The 25,625-nt window shown below is 36.9% G+C and overlaps 1 protein-coding gene across 7 annotated transcripts in view; it reads left to right on the top strand.

Annotated features, from left to right (window-relative positions):
* Nucleotides 1-2,127: 2,127 nt before the first annotated feature.
* LOC127790477 (serine/threonine protein phosphatase 2A 55 kDa regulatory subunit B beta isoform-like) overlaps nucleotides 2,128-25,625 on the top strand; it is a 74,148-nt gene continuing 50,650 nt past the window's right edge. For 4 of the 7 annotated variants that reach the window (XM_052320006.1, XM_052320005.1, XM_052320010.1 and 1 more), the window contains exons 1-4: nucleotides 2,128-2,620; nucleotides 20,028-20,131; nucleotides 20,239-20,337; nucleotides 20,411-20,530. In XM_052320006.1, the coding sequence (XP_052175966.1) occupies nucleotides 2,503-2,620; nucleotides 20,028-20,131; nucleotides 20,239-20,337; nucleotides 20,411-20,530 (441 nt within the window). In that variant the 5' untranslated portion in view covers nucleotides 2,128-2,502. Of the gene's footprint in view, nucleotides 2,621-14,552; nucleotides 14,848-20,027; nucleotides 20,132-20,238; nucleotides 20,338-20,410; nucleotides 20,531-25,625 lie in introns of all 7 variants that reach the window. The other 3 variants (XM_052320007.1, XM_052320009.1, XM_052320008.1) reach the window with 3 other exon arrangements.

The raw sequence follows: 25,625 nt of genomic DNA, 5'->3' as shown, positions 1-25,625 counted from the left end.
CATTTGAAAGCAATGGTAGTCTTCCCACCGATCCCAATCTCTAACACTTGCTTGTGTATAGAACTAACTTTTATTATAATCTTGTTAGGAAAATTCTCACTGATCCCAATCACCATAACACAAACCACATTAGTGACCAAATTATATATTGAATATGGGTGATGATACCTTCAATCATGGTTGGATGCTTCAAAGTCTTTTTTAAGTTGGATGTTTTAAAGTCTTTTCGTTTTTGTTTTTGTTTTTGTTTTTATTTTTATTTAGGTAGCTTTTGTTAAAATGAACAAGATAAGTTTGTATCAAAATAAGATTGTAATGTTTTTCGAACTAAGATATGAAATGGTGAAGATAAAATTGAGAAGCATTTCAAACTTTTTATTAAATTATTTGTTAAATTTTTTGAAATTTATTGAGAATTGTATTTTTTCTTTTTATATGTTTGTTAAGTGCATATAATAAATACCGAGATAAATATTTTTTTATCAAAATATCCCCATAACCAAATTCATTTAAAATTGTATGTTAACATCAACAACAAATTTATAATTAAAATAATATTTTATGATTAGTGTGAATTGTCAAAGAATAAAAATAAAAATTAAAAATAGTGTTTTATTTTCTAAATTCATGTTAAAAAATAAAACTAAAAAAAAATGTGGAATTACAATAATTCCACTTAAATAATTAAAAATTTTCAAAACATATTTTTATATTAGATAATAAAATATAAAATTGAATAAAATAATTTAAAAATTGGTGAAAGAAATTTGTATTAGATAATGAAATATAGCGAAAGAGAGAGAAATTTAAATTTTAAAAATCGGTGAAATGAATAATGTCATTTAAATTTTAAAAATTGACAAAAAAACGTCAATTTAAAAATATATTAAATAATATTAATTATAAAACTTAATAAATAAGTTCTTTTAAAACCAACTTTGTTGTAAAAACAAGATTTAATAAATTTAATTTTTAAAAATATATTAAATGACATTAATTATCCTATAATGGACATATAGGTAATTTATGCTTATTTGTAAAATCTCAGATAAATTTATCTAGAGGAGAGAGCCAGATAAATTTATCTGTAAAAAGTTAAATAAGAAATCATGTAAGGGTTTTTTCAAGTATTGTCAGATAAGTTTAACATATATGTTGGAAAGTTAAAAAGTTCGGAATGCTTTCCATATCTTACTTTTTTCACCTTATATCTTGATTAACAAACACTTTCTTATTGAAAATGAATGAAACGAATAGTGATACTAAAGCACAAGCTTTTTTCTTAGGCAATGTTTGTTAAAATAAATAAGATAATATTGTATCAAAATAAGGTTATAATACTTTTCGAATCAAGATATAAAATGATCAAAATAAGATTGAAAAATATTTAATTTTTTTTATCAAATTGTATATTAAATTTTTTGAAATGCATTTGAGACATATACGCTATTTTTTCTTATCTGTAAAGTTCAAGATATGTTTATTTGAGAGGTGAGAGATAAATATAATTGAAAAATGTTAAATAAAAAGTCACATGATTTCTTTTCAAAAGTCGTCAGATAAGTTTAACAAACACATTAGAAAGAATAAAAAAATCTAGAATGTTTTTTGTATCTTATTTTTTTTAATCTATATTTTTAATTAATAAAATTACCTTATTGAATATAACTTTCATTGTTATAAGTCTGTTAAAAAATCTAAGTATTTAGCTACGACACTATAAGTAACTTTTGAGTAAAAAATTTAATCTATTTTTAAGGTTCTAACAATATTTTAAAATAGACTTTTGGCTTAATATTGTATTAATATTTTTGATATAAGCAGTTTACAAATTTTTTATAAGCAAAGTTCTCAAAAACGTCACCAACCTTAATCTTAAACTACCCCATACAAACTCTGACACACTCAAAAGCAACTTTAATGTCCTAAAACATTTAAAAGGACAGAAATACCCTTATTCCAAACTTTTTCTTTTCTTTTCTTTTTTCCTACGTTCTTCCTCTAACAATGGTTCTTTTTTGAGAGAAGGGTATTTCAGTTTTTTTGAAAAATATTTTTAGATATTAATATTATTTTAGGGCCTATAAATATCACCATTTATTGAACATGTCACAGGTATGTCAAAGGTAAGACTGTCAATCCAAAACAGAACATAAGACCAAATATGATTATTCTTGACACAAAGGAGGGAAGAGAGCTTGGTGTCTGGGTGGGGAAGGAAAGGAACGGCCTTTGGTTTATCCGAATCCCAATTCTCTCATTGCTTTAGAGAGAGAAAGAAGGCAGAAATCAGAGAGAGAGAGAGAGAGATAGAGAGAGCCAGAGAGAGAATCGAAATCGATAGTGTCTGTCGTCGTTTCGGATTGGGATGGTTGAATTATAAGCGAGCATTTCGCATGCATTTTGTCGCTGATTCCGGGGGCGATGATTTTCTGCCGATGGACTGGCGCGATTGTTTGACTCAGTGATTTGGTCTGGCCGTTGATTGGGCCGTAGGTAGATATGAACGGCGGCAATGATGCAGAGCTATCGGATGCTCCGGCGGGGCCACCACCGCCGCTCGAGTGGAAATTCTCTCAGGTCTTCGGTGAACGGACGGCGGGTGAAGAAGTTCAAGAAGGTATTCCGGTTATTACTAGTAATTGTTTTATTCGATTCTGGAGTCTGTTGGGGCATGCGCTGATTAGGGCTAGGTTTTGTGTTTCTGATCTACTTCGCGGGATGGTTAATTGTTCTTCTGGTGATGGACGCGAATTTAGATTTAGGATTCTGTTATCCATTGAGCTGTGCACGCCACGGTGATGCCTCTGTTAAAGTTTGTATACGCTAACCTGATGAATCAATTGAGTGGTTCAGTGTGCTACTGAACTGAAGTTCCTATACTCGTTTTCCAAGCAATCTTCATCCTTTCTAAGTTTCATAGATGTATGACACTGCGGCTTACTGCAGATCTCTATAACTATCTGTTCGTTGTTTAAAGTGTGTGGAAGGACTTGCTTTAGGTTAGTAGGTTTACTATAGAGCTGATACTGGTGTTTGAACTTCATTACATATCAATAACAGAGGAAGGGGAAGTGGGAGAAGAGATATATAAGGCATTGTTTGTTTTAGAAGTGACATGGTGCCTTCTTTACTCCCATGAGTAATATTGAATTGATGGATTCAATTCGCTACCGCACCACATAAGCACAATTCAACCCAGCAATTTTTAATTAGTTTTTATACAGGCACTGTGCTGTGTTTTTTTTTTTTTTTGTGTGTTTGGTAGTAATGAAGAACATAGAGATCATTCCCTAAAGGAGAGGGGTAGAGATCTGAATTATTGGGTAATGATGCAGGAAAAGTGATTATGTTTTGGGGATATGGTGGTGGGAATGGTTTGCTCATCCCATGGATCCACATAGATCACATCTTGGTCCAAAAAAAAAATGGATGCGACTACAAATCCTGACAGGGTGTGTATTCTCTTAATAATGCAGGAGATATACTTGTCCCATGGAGAGGATTTTGGTGGGATGGAGTATGTGGATGGTGTTGAAACTTCTCCATATGAAGATGGTGTTGAAACTTCATTTCATCATTACTCCACCAGGGGGATATTATCCACTGCCGGTCCCAAGCCCGAATAAAGGAGGAGGGTTGCGTTAGGTAGTCGACAACCAGCGTAAAATCTAGTCGGATCCAAATATGAATTCTAGACAAACTATCTATTGGGATGTAACCCACATAATAGTTTAAAATTCATGTAGCCAACCCCACATAGTGGGATAACGGCTTGATATGTTGTTGTTGTTGTTGGAGTATGTGGATGGTCTATATAATCCCTTCTCCATCTCTCCAACTGTCAAAATTAACTTGCTTTGTCTTGTGCATTTTATTATCTTGGTATAGCTAGATGTGATGTGAATAATCTCTTCTAGAAAATTATGACACCGAACACTCGTCCATTGTCACATGGTATTTACTTGTGCCCAAATCTAATGGGTACAGTCAGCCTTAGCTGTGATGCCTTTTAGACTGAAGATCAAAGATATCAAAATGTCTTTTACTATCATGTAGATAACTTTTACAGTCGGGTAAATGTAGGCTTGAATTCAGTTTTGAGGATCACCCTGTGCAAGAATTAACTTTGGAGCAAGGGTGCAAAAGCACAAATAAAAAGTAACTGGCACTGTCATGACTTTGAGGAGTGCACATATGTACTAGTTGTACTTGTATGTATGCACAATGTGAAATATGTATGTATTTATGCATACAAGCTGTGTGCCCATATCGTTGTTTGTTGATGCCTTGATGAAATGACGGGTTGCTTCTTCTTTCTTTGCTCTATAAAAGGGCCCCAACATTCTCTGCCTTGATGAAATGACTTCATTTCTTAGCATTTATGTCTCTGGATGTTAAAGCATAACTAACTGACTCTGGTCACTATGTTTGGAAAATATTGTCGGCTGGCTTACTAAAAATATTTTGAATATTACTACAATAATTTCATTATGATGCTTTTTCTGTTTATGGTATATGTAGCTCTTTAGGGGCCTGTACTTGGTTCAAATGAATTTGCAACTGCCAACTGCATTATATGTGATTGAATGTTGCATAATGTGTAATAAGTGGCAGCCTAAATGCTCTGTGAAAATATATTATTTTATTCATTTGTAGAATGTCTGAGCTCTAGGCTTCCCACCATCATAAAGAAAAAAAAAATGTGTGAGCTTTTGTCTCAAATCAATCCAACTGTACAACACTATAAAAAGCATTTTAACCAATATATTTGTGGGTCAAGTTTTAGTCTCTTTTGCCATTTGTTTTTGCTTTTGTTTGTTTTTGAAAAGCTGTTAAGAGGTTGAGCTTTGGTAGCAATGATAAGGTTACTTTTTTTGTGTTTGGTAGGTCACGAGTTCAAGATTTTTATATGGCTGTATACAGAAACCACTTTTGTAAAGCTGAGAGTCTTGTGTGTTGGAAATGCTCTTTAAATTGTCAATAGTTGTTGCAAATCAAATATTTCTTTGTACAATTTTGTGATAATTTATATATGTATCCGAAAGAAAATAAAAACCTATATTATATTTTATAAAATGCCTTTGTTGCCCCAATTTGATAAAAAATTATTTCCCAATCTGGACAAATAGGGTTTTTGCATACTTTAGTTTAGGAGTATGTCTAATGAACATGAGACCCACTGGATTTGTATTTTATGTAATAGACAAATTTTAATCCTGTAGAAGATTTTTACCAAAGACCTCATCTGAATAATGATGCTACTTTTATCATTTAGTAATTTTCTTAGTGGCATTTCTTTGTTTTTCTTGATTTTGGTTTTTGAAAATATAAATGCCTGATTTCATCTGTAATTTTTAGGGGGTGCACTAGTCGTATTGAATTGGATTTGAGCTAGACCTAGAATCAATCAATGTTTATCAATTTCATTTTTTCAAAGAACTATACCAATCTTAGGATGGAATGGAACCCAACCAATTGTGTTGGTTTGTTTTGAGGTTAGAGATTCAGTACTGGTTGGTTCTGACCATATCTTTGTCCAGTTTGAGTAGGACTTATGTTAATTCATTAAAAACTTCATTATATTGGGATGTAAATGAATAGCACCATCAAATGGGGTGTTCTTTGTGCAAAAAGGAGTAACAAGAGATCATCGTCTAAGTTCAAGAAAGATTCAGCAAGCAAGAAGGAATCTTCCTTGAGCAACAAAATAATAATAAATAAACAAAAATAAAAGTAAACACAAAAAAAGAAATAAGAGTAATTTCTTTTGCTTGTTGAAATAAGAATGATTTCATTAAGACAAAAATGCTGACTAGCAACAGGCTTAGAAGCTTTGAAATTCCTTTCTGTAAAAAAAGGCTGTATTGTTGTAATTGTGTATGATCCTTTGTATTGAGTTTACACGGGTATTTATACATGAGCTAGGCTCCTAAGATACAGGGATTAGATACAAAATACAAATTCAACTATACTACGAATAGATAGGGTAGGATTTAAGCTCAATTGGTAGTTTTATGTAACCACTTATCTCTTTATCTCTATCTTCTCATCTTTCTTATCTCTTTAGTTTCAAATATTCTTTATCATCTTATCTTCTGTTCAAACTCGGTTTCTCATCTCCTTTCCGCCTCTATTTAAACTTGGTTTCTCCAACACTCCCCCTCAAGCTGGCGAGTAAATGTTGACCATTCCTAGTTTGCATGTAATCTCCTAAAATCTTGTCGGTGCAAGACCTTTGGTTAGGACGTCAGCTAATTGATCTTCTATTGGCATATAAGGAGTATTGATTTTGCCACTATCCACTTTTTTCTTGATGAAATGTCTATCGATCTCTATATGTTTGGTATGATTATGCTGGATTGGATTGTGAGCAATATTGATAGTAGACTTGTTATCACAATATAATTTTATCGTTCCTTCTAGTTTGATTTTCAGGTCATTTAGGATAATTCTCAGCCACATAAGTTCGCATACTCCATGAACCATAGCTTTGAACTCTGTCTTGACACTTGATCTCGCAACCACACTTTGCTTTTTACTCCTCCATGTGACCAAGTTTCCTCCTAGAAATGTACAGTAACTTGATGTGGATTGTTTGTCCATAAGTGACCCTGCATAGTTAGCATCAGAATACGCTTCTAGAGTCGTACCACTATTGTTTTGAAACATGATTCCTTTCCTCGGAGTTGCCTCAAGTGATGTAGGATGCGGTTAACAACCTGTAGATGTTCTTCCCTTGGGTCATGCATAAATTGGTTGACTATTCCAATGGAGTAAGTGATATTAGGCTTGGTATGAGACAAATATATTAGCTTACCAACCAACCTTTGGTACCTGTCTTTATTAATTGCATTGCCTTCATTTTTTGACCCTATTTTGTGATTTAGATCAATGGGAGAGCTTGTTGCCTTGCTATTAAGTTTCCCTGTTTCCTTTAGCAGGTCCAAAATATACTTCATTTGGGATAGAAATATGCTATTTTTTGAATAAGTTACTTCAATTCCAAGAAAGTACCTTAGTTTATTGAGATCTTTAATTTCAAATTCTTGTGCCAAATGTTCTCTTAGAGCAAGTCTTTCAGTATCATCATTCCCTGTAATAATAATATCATTAACATAAACCAATATGGCTGTGATCTTACCTTCTCCATTATGCTTGATGAACAAGGTATGACCTCCCTAACTTTGTTTATATCTCAGTTCCCTCATTGCCTTTGTAAACCTTTCGAACCACGCCCTCGGAGACTGTTTTAGCCCATACAAGTCCTTTCAACCGACACACCTTATTATCCCCTAATAATCCTTCAAACATAGGAGTCTCCATGTAAACTTCCTCTTCTAAATCACCATGTAAGAAGGCATTCTTAACGTCAAATTGCAGTCATAGCCAATTAAAACAAGTAGCAAGGGAAATAAGTATTCTAACTATATTCATCTTGGCTGCTGGAGATCCAGAAACTTTGACGGCTGAATTCCTTTGACCCAAGAATTGGACGAGCTCAATTGGGTCTAGCATTGTGAGGTGAGTGATCTTGGTGTCGAACTAGGCAGATAAAGTCGATTCAGTAGGCGTTGGTTGTTTGAATTGAAGAAGGGCTGCCCAGAAATTTGAGTCTTGGCCGACGGTGGATAACTTCAGTTCATGTGGTGATGGTGGATGGTACAAGAATGAAGCAGATGGAGGTTGTAACACCCCACCTCGCGGGGCGTGTCACTATAAGGGTATTTTCGAGAATCTTTTTTTTTCTTTCCAAGTTTATCACGCGCGGTGATTTCAAGAACAATCTTCACATGCAGATATCGAATCCCGAGAACCCCAGTCTTGCCCGTTTAACTAACAAGATCAATAATCTTAACAACTAAATGAGACATTTTATAACCCAGCGGATATATTAACATTAATACCATGGCCTACCACGAGTTCCATACAAGGTGTTTCTACACCGAACTACGTACTACAAACTACCAAATGATAACATCATTATCGCACAATTGTTTATACATAAACCGAATTACATACTAAAGCCTCCAGAAAGATACAATGACTATCAAACTAAACACCATTGACCCTCAACTGGCCACGTCCTCGCCCTCGCAGCAGTCCCTGGCTGGAACGTTTGAATGTTCCAGGGGCATAACTTAGGTTAGATGATAAAACATCTAAGTGATGGCATGAACAATTTACATAATGCATGAAAGACATACGAGGATGGCATATACAGACAAAACGACAACATGCAAATACGTCCAACTTGAGAAATCTCCCTGACATGCTCAACCTCCTGTGGAAAATCTATTCCACACACCATTGGGGTTGACCTTGCCGCGACATACTTAATCCTCGAGTGCCCATTCTCAAGAAGACCCCATCCCGTCCCACACGGACCCAACAACGACACGAAAACCAATACCCCGATGATATGAAAATTACACGCCATGCACCGACTCTTTTGTAAGTAAAAACAGTTGATGCAATTTACCACATGATCAATATGCAAATGATGCCATATATACATGAATAAAACGCATAAGCATAGCATCCCGAGTTCTGGTAAGACCGCTCACTTGAACTCACTACACTTTACACCAAGACATTTCCAAACAAGGGTAAAAGTCGAGTCAGACCACTCACCTCGAACGTATTTGAATCGCCTCGATCCTTGTACACTGCCTCGATTTGCGTGTCAAATCACAAACCCTTGAACTTATACTCAACCTCGAGCCATGACATTCCCTAAACATCATATTTAATTAAGGAAGCATTAAAATCCATTTTCCTTAATTTTTCCTTAATTTCCTCTATTTTCTCCCAATTTTCACCTTGATAATTCCAAAATAATTATCTCCTCAAATATTTTCCCAAATGTTTCAACATGAAAAATCCTAAAATAAATCAATAAAAGTACTAGAAGAGAAATTACCAAAATTACCCTTCTCACGCGCCCTCACGCTCCTAGTGCGTGGGTGCGGGTGGTGTGTGGCGCGTGCAGCTCACGCGCCACTGTTTTCTCCAAAATTTCGGCCGCCGCCGCCGACTTCGATGACTGATCTGATTGCACCATCTTAAAGCCCTCATCAAGTCGATCCTAGAAGGACCAATCTCAGGCCGAAAGGCCATCGAAAAATGGCCCAAACGGCCAGTTGCAGGTCCGGCAAAGCGGACCACTTCGGATTTTCTGACGAGCTTCAAACAGCCTCTAAACCTTGATGAAAATCCTCTAAATGCTTCAGAACTCTTTTACTCGATCCATGGAGCAAAAGCCCCTTGACAAATCTTTCAAAAACATGCAAAATCGCGGCCAATTTGTGTCTTCATCTTCGGCCGAAACCCTTGCCCTTTTATAGCCAAAATTCGGCTAATCAGCGGCCAAGGCTTGGCCCCCAAACCAGCCCACGCCATGTACAACCTCCCCCAGACCACCCTCGGCCGTCCCATCGCTGGAAACGGCGGTCACGTGTGGCGGCAGTGCGGAGGCCGAAATCCTCTTTGCGTTCACATTTGCAATTTTCATTAATTACACTTTGACCCCATGTTTTCTTCAAATGACAATTCTGCCCTTTCCCAAGCACCCCTGAATTATCCAATACCACCATTAAGGCCTACAAGATCTGTATTATTCATTTCACCCTTGGAACTTCTAAAAAATTACCTTTTTGACCTCCCTCGGGCTAAATTAGAAAATTGCACTTTGGTCCGATTGCTCGTTTTGACCTTTAAATCTCTTCGTTTTAACCCGAATTCGCTCAAGGGTTGTTCTACACATAAATTACCTCAGCATGCTCCGTTGATTTTTCAGACGTTTCCTACGTCGATTCGGTTTTCTCAGCCCGCTCGATAGCTATACCGAAAATTGTTCCTGATCCAACTTCTTTCATCACCTAAAATCATAACTCGTATTACTTGTTGATACTATACTATTTTCCTTGGCCATCTTGGGTCCGGGGTACTTCTTTCGGTCTCTTAAAACATCGATAGTGTACCCTACAACCTCTTTCTTTCGATAATTCCGGTTATACCCTTCATCAAATACCATTTATACTCTTAATAATTTTCCGAGTATTACAGAGGTGCAACTGCAACAAGTGTCTGCTGCTGTGTCGGATGTGCTTTTCTCGGATGCGTGAAGATGTGGCAAGTCAAATCCGTGAGGTGTGCGATCAGGTGTAGAGCTTCATGTTGATGTTCATGGGACAAATTCAAATGCGATTATCTTCTGATTTTCCTCCGAAGGAAAGGACGGAGTCGGTTCTGACCAAAGTTGGATCAAGCCCGAGGTTAGCGAAATCTCTGGAGGTGGAGGTCGAGATCGTAGCGGCAAAAGAGTTAATTGAGGATCAAGTGGCAAGCAGGAGGCCGAGAGTGCAAGTTACTGACTCATATCCTCAATTTCCTATGCCAAAGTTGGACTTACCAATGTTTGAAGGGAAAAATCCACGATGGTGGATCCGTCAATGCGAAAAATTGTTCGCTTTGTATCAGATTCGAGAGCATTAGAAGATCGTGTTGGCGTCGACTTACCTAAACGACGTGGCCGACTCCTAGTTTCAGAATTAGCATGGGTCGCAAGAAAGCAATAGGTGGTCAGGATTCGTGGAAGACTTTTGTACCAGGTTTGGGGACTCAAATTTGGCAGATGTCGTGGAAGAATTTAATAAGTTGAAGTAGGTGGGATCGGTCCAACAATACCAAGAGAGATTTGAAGAACTTTAGTCCATTATGCATACACTGAATCCTGGTTCAAGTGAAGCCTATTTTGTTTCGAGTTTCATAAGTGGCCAGAACGACGAACTTAGGCCGACGATCAAGATACGGCGACCAAAATCAGTTAGGGAGGCGACTGAAGGTGCTAGGCTATAGGAGATGCTGGTGGAAGCGTTGATGAAGAAACAATAGCTTTCTTTTGGTAGCAATCAAATGGTCTTCACCTGTAAGGGTAAGGAAGCAGGGAAAATTGGCCAAAACATGAAGGGCAATGTTGTTCTACTTGTGATAGTGGGAAATCCATTATTTGAAGGCTGATCGGGGATCTTTGAGCGGCTAAGATAGGCGGGCTAGTGTTACAAGTGTGGAGATAGATACGTATAGGGGCATCAGTGTAAAAAACAGCTATTAATATTGAAAGGGGGTGAAGAAATGCTCACGCCTAATGACGTTCCACATGGGGAAGAGGTTGTGGCAGAAGAAGTGGAGGATGGAGCAATCTCCTTACATTCATTAAGGGGACTGGTGGATAGTAGGACTATCAAGATGGAAGGGACAACGAGAAATTAGAAGCTGATGGTTTTGATCAATAGAGAAAGTACACACAACTTTATAGGCGAAGAAACAACAAAGAAGTTGGGGTGTACGATTGCAAGGGTGCAGCCATTAACGATAACCATTGCAAATGGGGAAAAAATGGTAAGTAGGACAAAAAGTTGGCTGGCTTTTCTCACTTTCTTGAGGACAAGAAAGTTCTACATCAGGGGGGTAATTGTCAGGACCCTATGGGTTTCCAGGGTAAACTGTATCTTTTCTTACTATGGTTGTAACAATAGATGGTTATTGTAACAATAGACGGTTAAAATGGTTGAAGTATGTAATAGTAGTTGGTTTAGGCTATTGGGTGGCAGTTAGATGGTTTAGGTTGTTGGGGGCAATTAGATGGTTAAAGGGGATTTGTACTGTTAGAATAACAACTAGGTTGTAACTACCAAAGAGTGGCAGGGAAAGGGGGCTATATAAGGGCTTCCCTATTCAATAAAAGCATCATTGAAATTTATAGCAGAATCATACAATTCCTTCTCTTTCTCTCAATTTCTCTTCCTTGACTCCTATGTTCAATCTCCTTCTGCGTTCTCTTCTTTCTTTTTCTTTTCTTTCTAAACTCTAATTCCCCCCATCTGAGGATAATTCCATTGTCAGGACACGAGGTCCTGACAAGCACCCATTTACATCCCACTGGTTTCTTATCCTTTAGCCTAGGTATAACCTCCCAAGTCCTGTTCTTTTCAAGTGCTTTCACTTCCTCCTCCATAGCAGATGTCCACTTCTTACCCTTTAATGCCTCATAAACAAATCTTGGGATTTCTATAGTGTCTAGTAAGGTAAGAAAGGCTTGATATTGTGAGGACAATCTATGTTTAGATACAAACTAGGATATAGGGTAGATAGGACATTTGGTGCATTCTTGGGTGCCTTTTCTTAATGCAATGGGTAGGTCAAGGTCATGAGACTCGGATTCTTCCACAAAGGTTGAAAAAGGGATAGTGGTATTACCTTCATCTAGGCAGGAATCTTGAACTTGTGTGGGTCTAGGATCAATTTCCTTCCTTCTTGAGTAGAGAAGAGGTTCTCTTGGATTCAAGGTTGGTCATTGTAATTTGGCTGTGTGCTCATCACAATTAGTGTTTGATGGAATTGTAGAAGGTGGGGATGGAAGGGTACTAGGTGAAAGAGGCTGTCTCAGCTAGATCAATGGTTGAGAGGATAAAGGAAGAGATAAACGAGTGTCAAGAGTAAGATCCTCATCTTCACTCGAGTGCTCCCTTAGAAGATGAGGTGGGGAGGAGAAGAAAAAGGGAATAGTTTCATGAAAGGTAACATCCATGGAGATAAAGAATTTACAAGTAGATGGATGATAGCATTTATACCCTTTTTGAGTGTTAAAATACCCAAGGAAGATATGCTTGAGAGCTCGAGGGTCAAGCTTGTCACGACTATGTGGATGAAGGTGTACATAGATCGTGCACCCGAAAACTTTTGGAGATAAAGTGGAGGAAAAGGAGACAGACGGGTAGTGATGGTTTAGAAGCCAAATAGGACTCTTGTTGTCAAGGGAGCGAGAGGGGAGACAGTTAATCAGATGAGTGGCGGTGAGAACAACTTCCCCCCATAATTGTTTAGGTACACAAGACTAAAATAACAAGGACTAAGTAACATTTAAGAGGTGATGATTTTTCCTTTCAACCACCTCGTTTTGTTAAGGGGTATATGACACAAGCAGACTTGTGAATAATGCATTATTTAAGGAAAAAGTGGTTGAAACAATGGTTAAAGTAGTCTTTGGCATTATTCGAGTGAAATCATTTTATACACACCCTGAATTAGGTTTTGATCATGCGACAAAAATTAGGAAGAATAGTGGAAACGTGAGATTTATCTTGCATGAGGTAAACCCAAGTGACCCAAGCATAATCATCAATAAAGGAAACAAACCATTGAGCCCCAGTGCAATTACGAACCCATGAAGGTCCCCATACATCACTATGAATTAATGGAAAAGGAAAAACAACTCTTTTGTTCACCAAGGGAAAAGAAGTCCTGTGATGTCTGGCAAGTTCACAGACTTCACAATGAAGATTGTCAAGAGATACATTGTGAAATAAGAGAGGAAACATAGTTTTTAAGAGACTTAAAGGGAGAATGGCCAAATGAATAGTGTTGCAACAAGATCTTAGAAATAGTAGGGGAGGGGTGACATTGTGATGAGAGAGCCAACTAGTGCCCTGAGCCATTCAAAGTGCTCACTGTCTCAAGATGGTAAAGTTCGTCCTTAACCTTAACAAGTCCAATTGTCCTCCCTAAAATCTTCTCCTGAAAAATACAATGTGCGTAAAAAAGGGTAACACTGCAATTCAAAGACTTAGTAAGCTAGCTTATGGACAAAAGGTTGGTGGATAGCTTGGGAACATGAAGAACATTAGTTAATGGGATATGGGGATGAGATTGATGTTGCCTTGACCAGCAATAGGAATATGAGAGCCATTTGAAACAACAATCCCTCTGTGGCCTGAAAGGGGTTTGTAGGTTGCAAAAAAAATGGGACACAATGTCATGTGATTAGTTGCACCTGAGTCAAGAATCCACGAAGAAGTATGTGGGTTGACATGAGCATTAAAGGAACAATCAAAGAGACACTTACTAGAGGTGGCTAGAGAGCATGCAGAACTATAGCCTGAAAGAGATTGGATGAAACCTCTCAACTTTTCAATTTCCTCCATACTTAGTCCACCAAGTTCATCACTGCTAGCAGAAGCATCTTGGGACTGATATGTCATTTTGGTAGTGTTTGTTGACTATTGTGCTTGTCCCTTTAATCCACTAATTCGACTTAGAACCTGAGCCTTTACATGAAGCTTGAAACAATTTTCTCTGTTGTGGCTTCTTACAAACATGCACCAAAGACCATCCTTATTAGATGGCTTAAGGCGGTTAGTCTGACTCCCCATGGTTGTCCTTCCTCCATTAGGCTTCCTTGATACCATGGCGGACCCTTTAGTTTGTTGAGATTCAAGCATAACCAGACGCTTGCTTTTCTTGGCTCGAACGATAGAGAACATGGTTGTCAAAATCCCTATTCAACTCTTACGATTTTACGTGTCAGGAACTTTTAAATGATTCAACGACCATATAAAATCTAAATTATGGTAGAATTGGATTGAATCCCGATTCAACTTGGTAAAATTGATAGAATCCTGAGTTGGATAACGATTTTACCGATTTTAGCTTTTATGCACAGACATAATTTTTTTCGTCTCTAGCTAACATAGTATTAATTTTGATTCAAGGGATGCCCTCTGGCTCTGGGAACCTTTCTCTCTCTCAAACACTTTTGTCACAACCTTCTATCTTTCCCCCTTATCACATGGTTGCTCAGTGCTTAGTGTCGCCGTTGATTCACAACTTTGATTGCTGGATGTCACTGTCGATTCACAAACACAAATTGCTAGCTGAGCCGCCATCGATTCACAAACACGAATTGATGTTTCCATGCTCACCTGCTCGGTGTCTCCGTTTCCATGCAACACGAATCGGTTCACATCTCCAATTGCTTGGTGCTGCATTTGATTCAACTTAAAAGGGGTATATAGCTTTGTCTGTTTCTTTTATTGCAATTTCTTCGTTTGTTTCTTCTTTTGCAATTTCTTGGTCTAATTTGGTGATTCCTGTCTGCCATAGCTTCATTTGTTTCTTCTTTGTCTGCCTTCATTGATTTGAAAGTGAATTATTATTGGTTTCCTTAAGAATTGAATGTTTGTTGGAGCTTTTATTATAGTTATTGCTTATAATGTAGAAGTTTACCAATGTGTGTTCTTTTTATTTATATTAGGTTATGACTCATATGACTTATGAGAATTTACATTATATGAACTTGATAAAATTATGTAGATTGAATAAATTTTACCTCGCTAGTTCTCTGTTTATTCCTTGAATATAAGTACACAAGTTCCCTAGTTTATTACTAATTCTACTTCAACTCTAACTCCTAAAATATCTCCTAATTTACAGCTCTTAGATAACTCCTAATTTATAGCTCTAGATTACAACACAAACAAATTAAATAATCAAACTTAAGCAGATAATAAATTGAAACAGATTATTATAAACAAGAGATAAGAAAGAGATGAATGATGATTATCTGGTATCTCTCGGTTTATTCCTTAGCACGAGCCAGCCTTCTAGCTTTATCTTCCTTATCTTCCACCAACAGAACTATTATTCAATTGGCCCCTATTAATTGTACATTGACCATAGCTGTTAACCATGACCTACTTATGAAAAAAGGACCAGTTATCCACAAGCTTACCACACATCACAAGTTATTTGTGGAGAGATGGATCTGAGTGAAGCTATTAAAATGAGCTTGGGGAGGCTTTTGACTAGCATGAGAACTTTCAATAAAAGTCAATTATCAGAAAAGGCCCCATAGAATAAACAAATAAAGAGAACAACAAAGTGTTTTAAAAGTCTATTTATACTAGGGTTACAACAATAATAAATTCTAGCCATTTATCACAAAGGAATCATTCTAGTCTTATGCATCCATCTATATTAAAAGTCACATGCTAATTGCATGACTATTTATTAAAGATAATAATATAAAATACTTCTGAAATTATTGCCTTAAATATTAACCGTAAACACAAATAAAAAAAAAAAAACAAAGAATATGCTCCTGTGTCAGGACTTTATCATTTAACAGATGCCAATCACATTTGTCCTCACATTGCTCTGTTCTCATTTATGTTGAATGTTAGACACAACTATCAATGGATCTGTTTTCCAATCCTACTAATTATGCATAAATTATGCTCTATTCTTAATGGCCGCACACTGTTCTGAAACAAGTCTCTATGAGGACTGGAGAGGAGACCCAACATGACATATAGACTCTCCCCTCCCCATCACACATGCACACAAAAAAAGAAAAGAAAAGAAACTGAGAGTCATTCTTGTGTATGATGACCCTTTCCCAAAAACCCCACACTTGGAAGCCTCCGTGACCATTACCCAAGAGGGCTTTTATTAAGAGCTCTTAAACTTCCTAATTCCCAAACCACCATTGGCCGAAGGGACACATAATTTATCCCAACTAATTAAATGATATACTTAAAGTCATACTTGATATGACCTCACAAAAAATCACTCTCCAATTTCTACAAATGATTAGTAATAGACGTGAGAATGGTGAACAGAGACATGATATAAGTGGGTATGCAAGACAATGAGCTTTTCATAAGATCAACACTAATGATCTCCTAAGATCAACAGTATTTATCTCTGTTAAAGGTGAAGGTCTCGTATCTGTTTCTCTTTATATGTGTGTTATACCTTAACAGTAATGAGAGAAATGGACATCTTTTTCTGTATTGTCATCATTCCAATATTTGGAGCAAGTTGTTTTCCATTTTGGGGAAGTTGTGGGTTTGCTTGCTTTCTCTTGGGGATTTTCTGGCTCAACATTTTTGGGATTTGGTTTTAAAAAGGAGAATAAGATTTCTTTGGAGGAATGCACTTCTTTTGATAGTATGGTGCATTTGGAATGAGCAGAATGACATAATCTTTTGGAATAGATAGCTTTCAACTGATTTTCTCTGGTCAAAGATTGTCCATCTAACTTCTTTGTGGACCATAACTCTTGGTTGTTTAAGAGGCTTGTGCTTCTTGGATGTGCAATGGCACTGGTCTTTCTCTCTTATTCTAATTTTTTGTTTCCTGGGTATATGCTAATTCTTTTTTTGTTTCTTTGTGTATTCTCTGTAGACAATGCTGTATCCTTTGTTATGTGTACTCCACTCTTTCTTCTTAACAAAATTTCTTCTCTTTTATATATAATATAAGGAGAGTAACCTTCTAACATTTAAACACAATTACCATACTTAGCAAACTTTACAAGAAGCTTGTTGTGATTCAGACTTTTGACCCACCGTATCCTAATTGCTTTTGCCTCAAAAAATCAACACCGAGACAGATACATATAGTGTTGGTAAACACCGTAACTTAGAACCCAAAATCTCAAGTAAACTCTGGATAATGGTTGCATACTTATAGGAATAAGATTTAACATTCTAAATTTTTAACAAATTGCAGTCTACAAATAAAAATTGAGAAGGTTATTCTAATTCAATTCAACCACCAACCAATTTGGTTTGGTTGGTTGGTTTGTATCCAGGTATGGATTAATTTGAGTCTAAATGATGGTTTTACTTGAAACCTAACTGGAGTCATTGTGTCATCTACTTTCAGATCTGGAATTGAACCAATACTATAGTAGTGCCAATCCAAAATGAGCAAAAGAGGTAACAGTGTGTTTGGGAGAGGGCAATGGAATGGAATTGGATGGAGTGGAAGAGGGTTCTCCTTGTTTGGGAGAGACATTAGTAATGGAATGGAAATGAAAAGTGTTTCCTTCTAAAGGATTTTTTCCTCCTTCCCAAAATTGGGGGAGAATGAATGGAAAACTAAATTTTCTGTTTTGACAACATTAACCTTAATAGCTTTTTTGAAAGTTCAAGTTTGTCCTTATTTATCATATTCTGTCATTTCACAGAAAGGGTATAATGGTCGGTTTCTGATTAATACCCTTTCATTGTATCCATTTCCATTACCCTCCCAAACAAGTAGAACCATTTTCCGTTACTTTCCATCCCCTACTCTCCCAAATGAGGAGAAAATATTTTATGTTCCATTCCATTTCATTTTCATTCCACTCTATTAATAAATCTCTCCGAAACAAGGCCTAAGAATTAGTTTGGTTCTCAATTCCTTAAGGTCTTTTGTGCACTTCTAATCCATCACTATTTGTTGTTTCACTAGATCTTTTTATATGGAATTTGCTTTTAGAATCATGTGGGGGTAAACGTGTACTATTGTTGTAACTTGTAAAAGAGCAGCATTATTTTAAGGTTGCATGCAAGGATGACCCCTCACATAACAAGGAACCCTGTGCACCAGGGATGCTCAATTACATATTGGTCTTATTTGTGTGACACTGCTGTAAGACAAAATTTATAGTCCTCTGAAATTTATTGAAAGAGTGAGACTAGCTACACCCCCCAACCTCTTTTGTAACAAGTTCCCCCTTCTATCATAAAAATGCGAGTCACTAATAGAATTTTATTATTCTGACATTAAAAAAGTATATATCCTTTTGAAATTACTATGTTGTGCTTAATAAAAACAACAAACAAGACTCTCTCTCTCTCTCTCTCTTTAATAAGAAATCTTCATTACCAATTTCACTGACCCTATATGAAGAATTTCGGTAGAAAATTGAATGAAAACTATCGTGATTTATTCATTCAATGGTAATCGAACTTTATACACACAGAGTCCTAAAAATAGTTAACTTTATCTCCTAGATACCAGCTCATCTATCTCCTAAATATTAGCTAACTTATCTCTTAGATATTCTCCTAAAAAATAGGGAAAGATTACAACTCAATTTACAGCTAACAAGATAATTTACAAGACTCCTAATGGATTATAACTTCTTCCAACACTATATATGCTAGCACATATATTTATTACTATTATGCATATTAGTATGATTAAAAAACTTAAGTTTTCTTTTCTAGAGAAGTCCCTCTCTCTCTCTCTCACACACACACACACACACACACACTAATATGTGTGTGCACGTCTGTGCCCACCTGTGTGTGCACCCACACTTATATTTGAATTTATAGATATCAATATAATGGAGGGGAGAAAAAGTAAGATGAAATGGTAGTGGGGAGAATTGCTTTCTCAAAGGAGATGGCCACAAGCAGTTGGAGTGCTGGGGGGGGGGGGGGGGGGGGTGTTGAGAATGGAGGTGGTGATCTCATGATGCTTGGCCAAGGCTCATATGGTTGTTGTAGTTGATTAATTGCTGAAAATGAAACCTTTATAAGATATGGTGGCAAAATCGATGGATTGATAAAGTGTATTGGTGGATAATGTGTATGGAATTCATATAGCAAGAATTGTGTGTACTGCTTTTGAAGAGTTTTTGACATGTTTCTTCTGAATTGTGAGAACATTAGAAATGTTTCCCATCGGTTTCCTTTTTCATTCCCATTCAGATAAATTTTCAGGGAAACTTTTCTAGTTAAAAAATAAAAAATACTTTCTAGTAACCATGAGCAGGCTGTTCACAATTTTCAGATAATCTTATTATTGGCTAATCCATACTTGTGAGCTGATACAGTAACTGTCACCATTGCTGAAGTTATTTCTATAATGTTGCTGAACAAGACAAAGTTGGACAATTAATATGGTCATATCTTAGATTTTGTGGTATACTAAAAATTTCTTCTCTTGGTCCATGAGAGTTTATATGATCATAATATTTGTTGACTTGATGATGGTAGAAAGGTGCAGCATAAAACAATGGTATAAGCATTGAGATCCCCTGGTGTTGGACATGTTCTGTACTATTGTCACATTTTAGGGACACTGGTACCCAAGAGGGATAGAAAGTCCTTATAACATTGCTCTTTATCCTTTACATTTGTTTACATCTATGGATATTGTAATGCTCTCTCTTCTCCCCCCTCCCCCCCCTCCCCCCTGCAGGGGGGAGCACGTGTGCTTGTGCATTCTTGTGTAATAGATGCTTCCTTTACGTTGAAGAACAAAATACATAAATAATCTTTTGCATAAGAGTTGAATTCACCCGTTCTTCATGCATTTGGGCAGGATCATAGTGCAGTTCTCAATTCAGCTCTCTTGTCCTGTTGCAATTCTGATATCTTTCTGCTTTAAATTATTTTTTGCAGTTGATATCATCTCAGCAATTGAATTTGATAACACTGGTGACCACCTTGCTACTGGTGATCGGGGGGGCAGAGTGGTATTATTTGAGAGAACTGACACAAAGGATGTATGCTTGTGGTGCTCTTTGGGTTTTGTATATTAAATCAGATAATCTTCTTGTTAGTGTTTCTATTTGTTTCTATGCTGTAACTATATCTTCAATGTGATATGTAGCAAGATGGAAGCCACAAAGATCTAGAGAGGATGGATTACCCAATTCATAGACATCCAGAGTTTCGTTATAAAACCGAGTTTCAGAGCCATGAACCTGAGGCCTGCATTTTCTTCACTCCTCCTTTTGCTTGGTGGATTGACATTCTAACTTAATTTCTTTCTCTGTCTCCAGTTTGATTATCTAAAGAGCTTGGAGATTGAGGAGAAAATAAACAAGATCAGATGGTGTCAAACAGCTAACGGAGCCTTATTTCTTCTATCTACTAATGATAAAACTATTAAATTCTGGAAGGTGCGGAACTTTTTTCTTTTTATTTCTTAAGAATCTCAATTTGCTTTGGTGCATTTTGAGTCCTTTTCTTATTCAGCTTTTGTCGTGTGGTTGATGGATGCTTTATGGAATTGATTACCTAATTGCTTATTTGGAGTTTGGACTCTCAACTGCCAAATATATGGATGTGCTTTACTCATTTTTTAATCAGTAAGACATGCTTGATTAGTTAATTATCGGATAGCATTCTACTTTTTTGAGTAGCCAAGGACCAAGGTGTGGCTGATAGGCTTAATTACTTTTTTTTAAGATCCTTTGTTGCTGTGGTAAATCTTGTTGAGTTGGATGGTATGGTGTCATCTCATGGTATGATGGATGCTACCAGATGTGCCCAATAAAAGAGAGAGATTTTAAGGCAACTCTTATTTGGTATCCCTTCTTTGGTGCTATAGAAATTATTTGCTTATCAAATAAATATTTTTTGACAGAATTGTTATGCTTGCTGTTATAAATTCATGACAATAGAATTTTGTGGATAGATATGTATGCCTTGCCTAATTTGTATATCTTTTTCAAGGTCCAGTTGTGACATCCAGTGTTTCATGTATCTCTCCTAAAGAAGGCAGTAGGAAAAACTGATGCAGTCAGTGGGGAGGTTCCTGAATTGGTTGAAGATAGAACTGTGGAAGTAGAACCCCTAGTAGTGCTGATAAAAGGGTGATTTACTAGGATTCCATCCCTCTCACCTAGGTCTTGGTGCAGTGGACACACTTGTACCTTGGCAACACCACATGGGAGTACTTGCCAGATCTACTCCAGCAATATCCCTAGGTGACAAGGCTTCTTTGATTTCTTGGGAACAAGAAATAATTCAAGGGGAGGAGGGTTGTTATGGCCCAAGGGCATAATTGTTATTAGTGGTAGTAATTAGTTGCATGGCATTATTGTAATTAGAACCCAAGCTGCACATTGCCACTTGGGGAACTAACAGCAGAGAGTTAATTATTTAGATCTCTCTAGAGTGTATGCAACCTATAAATAAAAGCTCACTCGGGAGGATGAGAATCATGTGAGGATCATTTCACATCTTTTCCCACTCTTTCTCTACAACTCTCTCAAATTCTCTCGATTCTTCTCTCTGGCCAATTCTTCTATCTTCTTCCTTAATACCAGAAGTGCCCTCTTTCAGATCTTGGATTTGACACTCAGGCTCAGCACAAAACCCCAGTGTTGTTATGCAGTCCTAAGTTTTGTGTACCAAGCTCGAGGAGCTTGTTTGAGACCATACAAAGATTTCTTTAGTTGACAAACATAAGAAGGATATGTAGAGCTAACAAACATTCAGGCGGAGACATATACACAGTTTTAGTCAAATCACCATTAAGAAAAGCATTGTTCACATCAGCTTGTTGAATGTCCTAATCAAAAGTGACAACCAGTGGAAGTAGAGCATGAATGGTAGGAGCTTTAACCACAAGACTAAAAGTTTTAACATGATTTATACCATGATTTTGAAGAAATCCTTTAGCCACTAATCGAGCCTTGTACTATAGAACTGATCCATCAAGATTCTACTTAATACAAAACACTCATATACAGCCAATTAAATTCATATCAGAAGAGAAGGGAACAAGCTTCCATGTACCATTGTGCTGTAAGGAAGAAAACTCTTCTTGCATAGCCTTAACCCACCTAGGATTCAATAATGCATCCTGAACTAAGGTAGGTTCTAAAGTACCCACTAAAGCATGAGGTAGGTTCTAAAGTACTCACTAAGGTATGAGGAGAAGAAGGCAAAAGAGGTTTGGATTTAGACTGAGTCCTCATAGGATGAATAGAAGGAGCAGGATGTTCTTGAGATGATTTTGACAAATAAGTGAGTTAAGGTTATTGAGAGGAAGAAGAGGGTAAGAAAGAAAGTTCTGAAGATGGCACAGTAGGTGAATGGATCAAAGGATTAGAGGACTGCACTATCTGAGGAGTAGAGAAAGAAAATGAGTGAAGAAACAAACTTGGAAGACTGCTAGATGCAGAAACAGATTGGATGAACAAGAAGAATAAAACAAAGTAAGAAAAGGAAAGTCATCAGGATTAAATTGGACATGTCGAGAGACATAGACTTGACCAGATGGATATAAACGCTTATAACCAGCTTGCACATAACCATAACCAATAAACACACATTTGGTAGAATGAGAATTAAATTTGTGCTTGTTATAGGGTCGAAGATAAGAAAGACAAGCACATTCAAAAGGCTGAAGGGACAAATATTTAGGTTTTTTATGATAAGAGTAATTCAAATGGAGGGACATAATTGAGAGGAGAGCCTGGTAACATGTTGATAGTGAAAACTGCAGTTTGAAAAGCCTCTACCCAAAATGTCAAAGGCATATGAGCATGGGCCAATAAGGTAAGACCTATTTCTGCAATATGCCTATGCTTTCTTTCAGCAACTTCACTTTGTTGGCATATATAGGGACAGGTTAAGCGAGGTTGAATGCCATGAATTTGAACATATGGCAAAAATGACTGAAATTCTCCTCCATTATTAGATTGAAAAACCTCGAGTTTAGTCTGAAATTGCAATTCAACAAATTTATGAAAGGTAATAAAGGTAGATAAGGCATTAGACTTACATTCTAATGGATATAGCCATGTGTATTTGGTATAGGCATGTACAAAAATGATGTAGTATCTATAACCTGCTGTAGATACTTTGGGAGCTGGACCCCAGAGATCAGAATAAACTAATTTCAAAGGTTTCTTTACTGTGATTTTTAAGTAGAAAAGGGAAGTTGATGTAGTTTCCCAAGTTTACATGAATCACAGAAAGAAAGAGAAGAATTAAATTCCACTGATTACACAGTTTTATTTGGAACTGTGTTGTCAGTCAAAGACAAGGCATGAAAAGATGAAGACTGAACAGTAGACATTGTAGATTGTACAGAATTACAATGCTTTGAGAAAAGAGACGAAGACAAATTTGTGGAATGAACTTCAGGCTTGCTAGAAGGAGATGCAGTGGAATCAAACGTTGGGGACAACTGATAGAGACCATCTTTAAGGTGTCCTCGGATTAGTACAAGTCTTGTATCCTTGTCCTTAATCCAACAAGAGTCAGAATTAAATTCAGCAAGTACATTATTGTCTCTTGTAAGCTGAGAAACACATAATACTTAATATGAGGAATATGAAGTACATTAGATAGAGAAACAATAGAAGTAGGATTAGTCTAAGTATAAAGTTGACTAAGACCAACATTTGAAATGGACAATTTTTTTACCATTTCTCACTGGAACCTCGTCAACACCTTGGTAAGGAAAATGCAAAGAAAGGTTATTAAGACTCCAGGTAATATGATTTGTTGTGCCAGTTAACAAACCAGGAGGGCTTACTGCTATGTGATGAAGAAGAAAATTGGTTATCTGAAAACTGATTAAAATTACTGTAGTGAGATCCCTGAACAGTACCTGTTTTACTCAGAAATGCCTCACCTGAATCACTAAGAACAGTAAGATAGGATCTTGGATCAAACTTAGACATACTGTCACTTCGTCCAGGATTTGGATTAGAAAATCACTCTGTCAAACCTGTGATAGCCTTGTAAGCAAAATGTCCAGGTTCTCCACACAACTGACAGTAAACTTTCTTAGAATTGGATCTGCCTCAGCCTCTACCCCCTCTATTAGCATAACCACTTCCTCTGTTCGTATAATCTCCTCGATTAAGAATAGGTCCTCTTCCATTCTTTGACCAATGAGATGCAAAATTTACAATCATTGGAGATGCAATTTCAAAGTTTAAGGCTGAAGACATAGAGGCAGTTTGGACAGCCATTCTTTGTTCATGCATTAATAGAAGATATTGAACATTTTCTAGGTTAATATTGTCCATTTGATAAGTGTTAAACTGACTACAGTTTTGTAGTCACTGTCTAGGCCACTTATGCCACAGGACGTAAAGGAGGCTGAATTTTGCTGCGGATTTTGGTTGCTATTAATTGTATTCTTTTATTGCTTTTAATTTTACTTTCCTTTTCCAGTTGGATAGTTTGTTAGCTAGTACAACCAGGTGTAAAGGTGACTAGAATAGGAAAAAATAATTGGTTATGGGAGAGGTGATATGCTGTGGTAGCGCCCCTAGAGCAAACTATGTACGCTCTTGAATCCTACAGTAATAGGCTATCGAAAATCAATTGAGAAATCTAATTTCTTCTTCTCTCAAACTTTTCTCTCTTCAATCTTTCTCTCTTATTCTCTTCTTCACTCTTCCTCGTTCTTTTTCATTGTTCTCCAACAACCTCTTCTAATTCACACTAAATTAGAAGAGTTGCTATTGTCACACATAGCAGTGACATTTGGTATTAGAGCTTCAATCTCGGTAAGAAGCTTATTGGTGACGTGAGAGATGGTCGAGGGGACTCGCATGAAGAATATGGAGTCACAACTCCAACAAGTTAATTCGTCCATGGGGGAGTTCTAGAGCCAGATGGATCGATTGGAATGGGGCTCTAAGAAGAACTATAATGCGATAGGCGGACTAGAGCGGAGGCTAGAAGGTGGACTAAATCAAATGAGGGAAGACATCAACCAAATGAGGGAGGAGATGGGAAACCAACTTCAATAGTTCATGTTGATGTTTACCCAGCAAAATCAAGTAAGAATGGCCTTGACTTTCCTCCTAGAACTAACAAAACCGATTTTACATAATGAAAGGGTGAACTGGGAAAATGGCACATTTGAAATTGAAGTAGAGTAGGAGGATGAGGTTGAAACTATGACAAGAAGAGGTCGTGAGGACTGGGTTAATCCACCTCAATTGGGGTTCCTCATGCCCCGGATGGAAATACCCGTGTTTGAGGGAACTAATCCTAGATGGTGGGTTAGGAAGTGTGAATGATTGTTTGAATTGTACAATGCACCTAAGGAGAGAAGGGTAGCTTTGGTTGCTGCCTACTTTGATGACATGGTGGATGCATAGTTCCAAGGATGGATCCAAACAAGGGAGAATTATACATGGGGGGAATTTACTGAAAAGCTATGTGAGAGAGTTGAAGAAAGGAGCATGTCGGATACCATAGGAGAGTTCAACAAGTTAAGGCAAGTTGGGGACGTTG

This window comes from Diospyros lotus, chromosome 14, assembly GCF_014633365.1.
Source record: "Diospyros lotus cultivar Yz01 chromosome 14, ASM1463336v1, whole genome shotgun sequence".
In the NCBI taxonomy this organism is placed as follows: domain Eukaryota; kingdom Viridiplantae; phylum Streptophyta; class Magnoliopsida; order Ericales; family Ebenaceae; genus Diospyros; species Diospyros lotus.
Note: the sequence above shows the minus strand (reverse complement) of the source record. Positions and strands in the feature narration are given on the sequence as shown.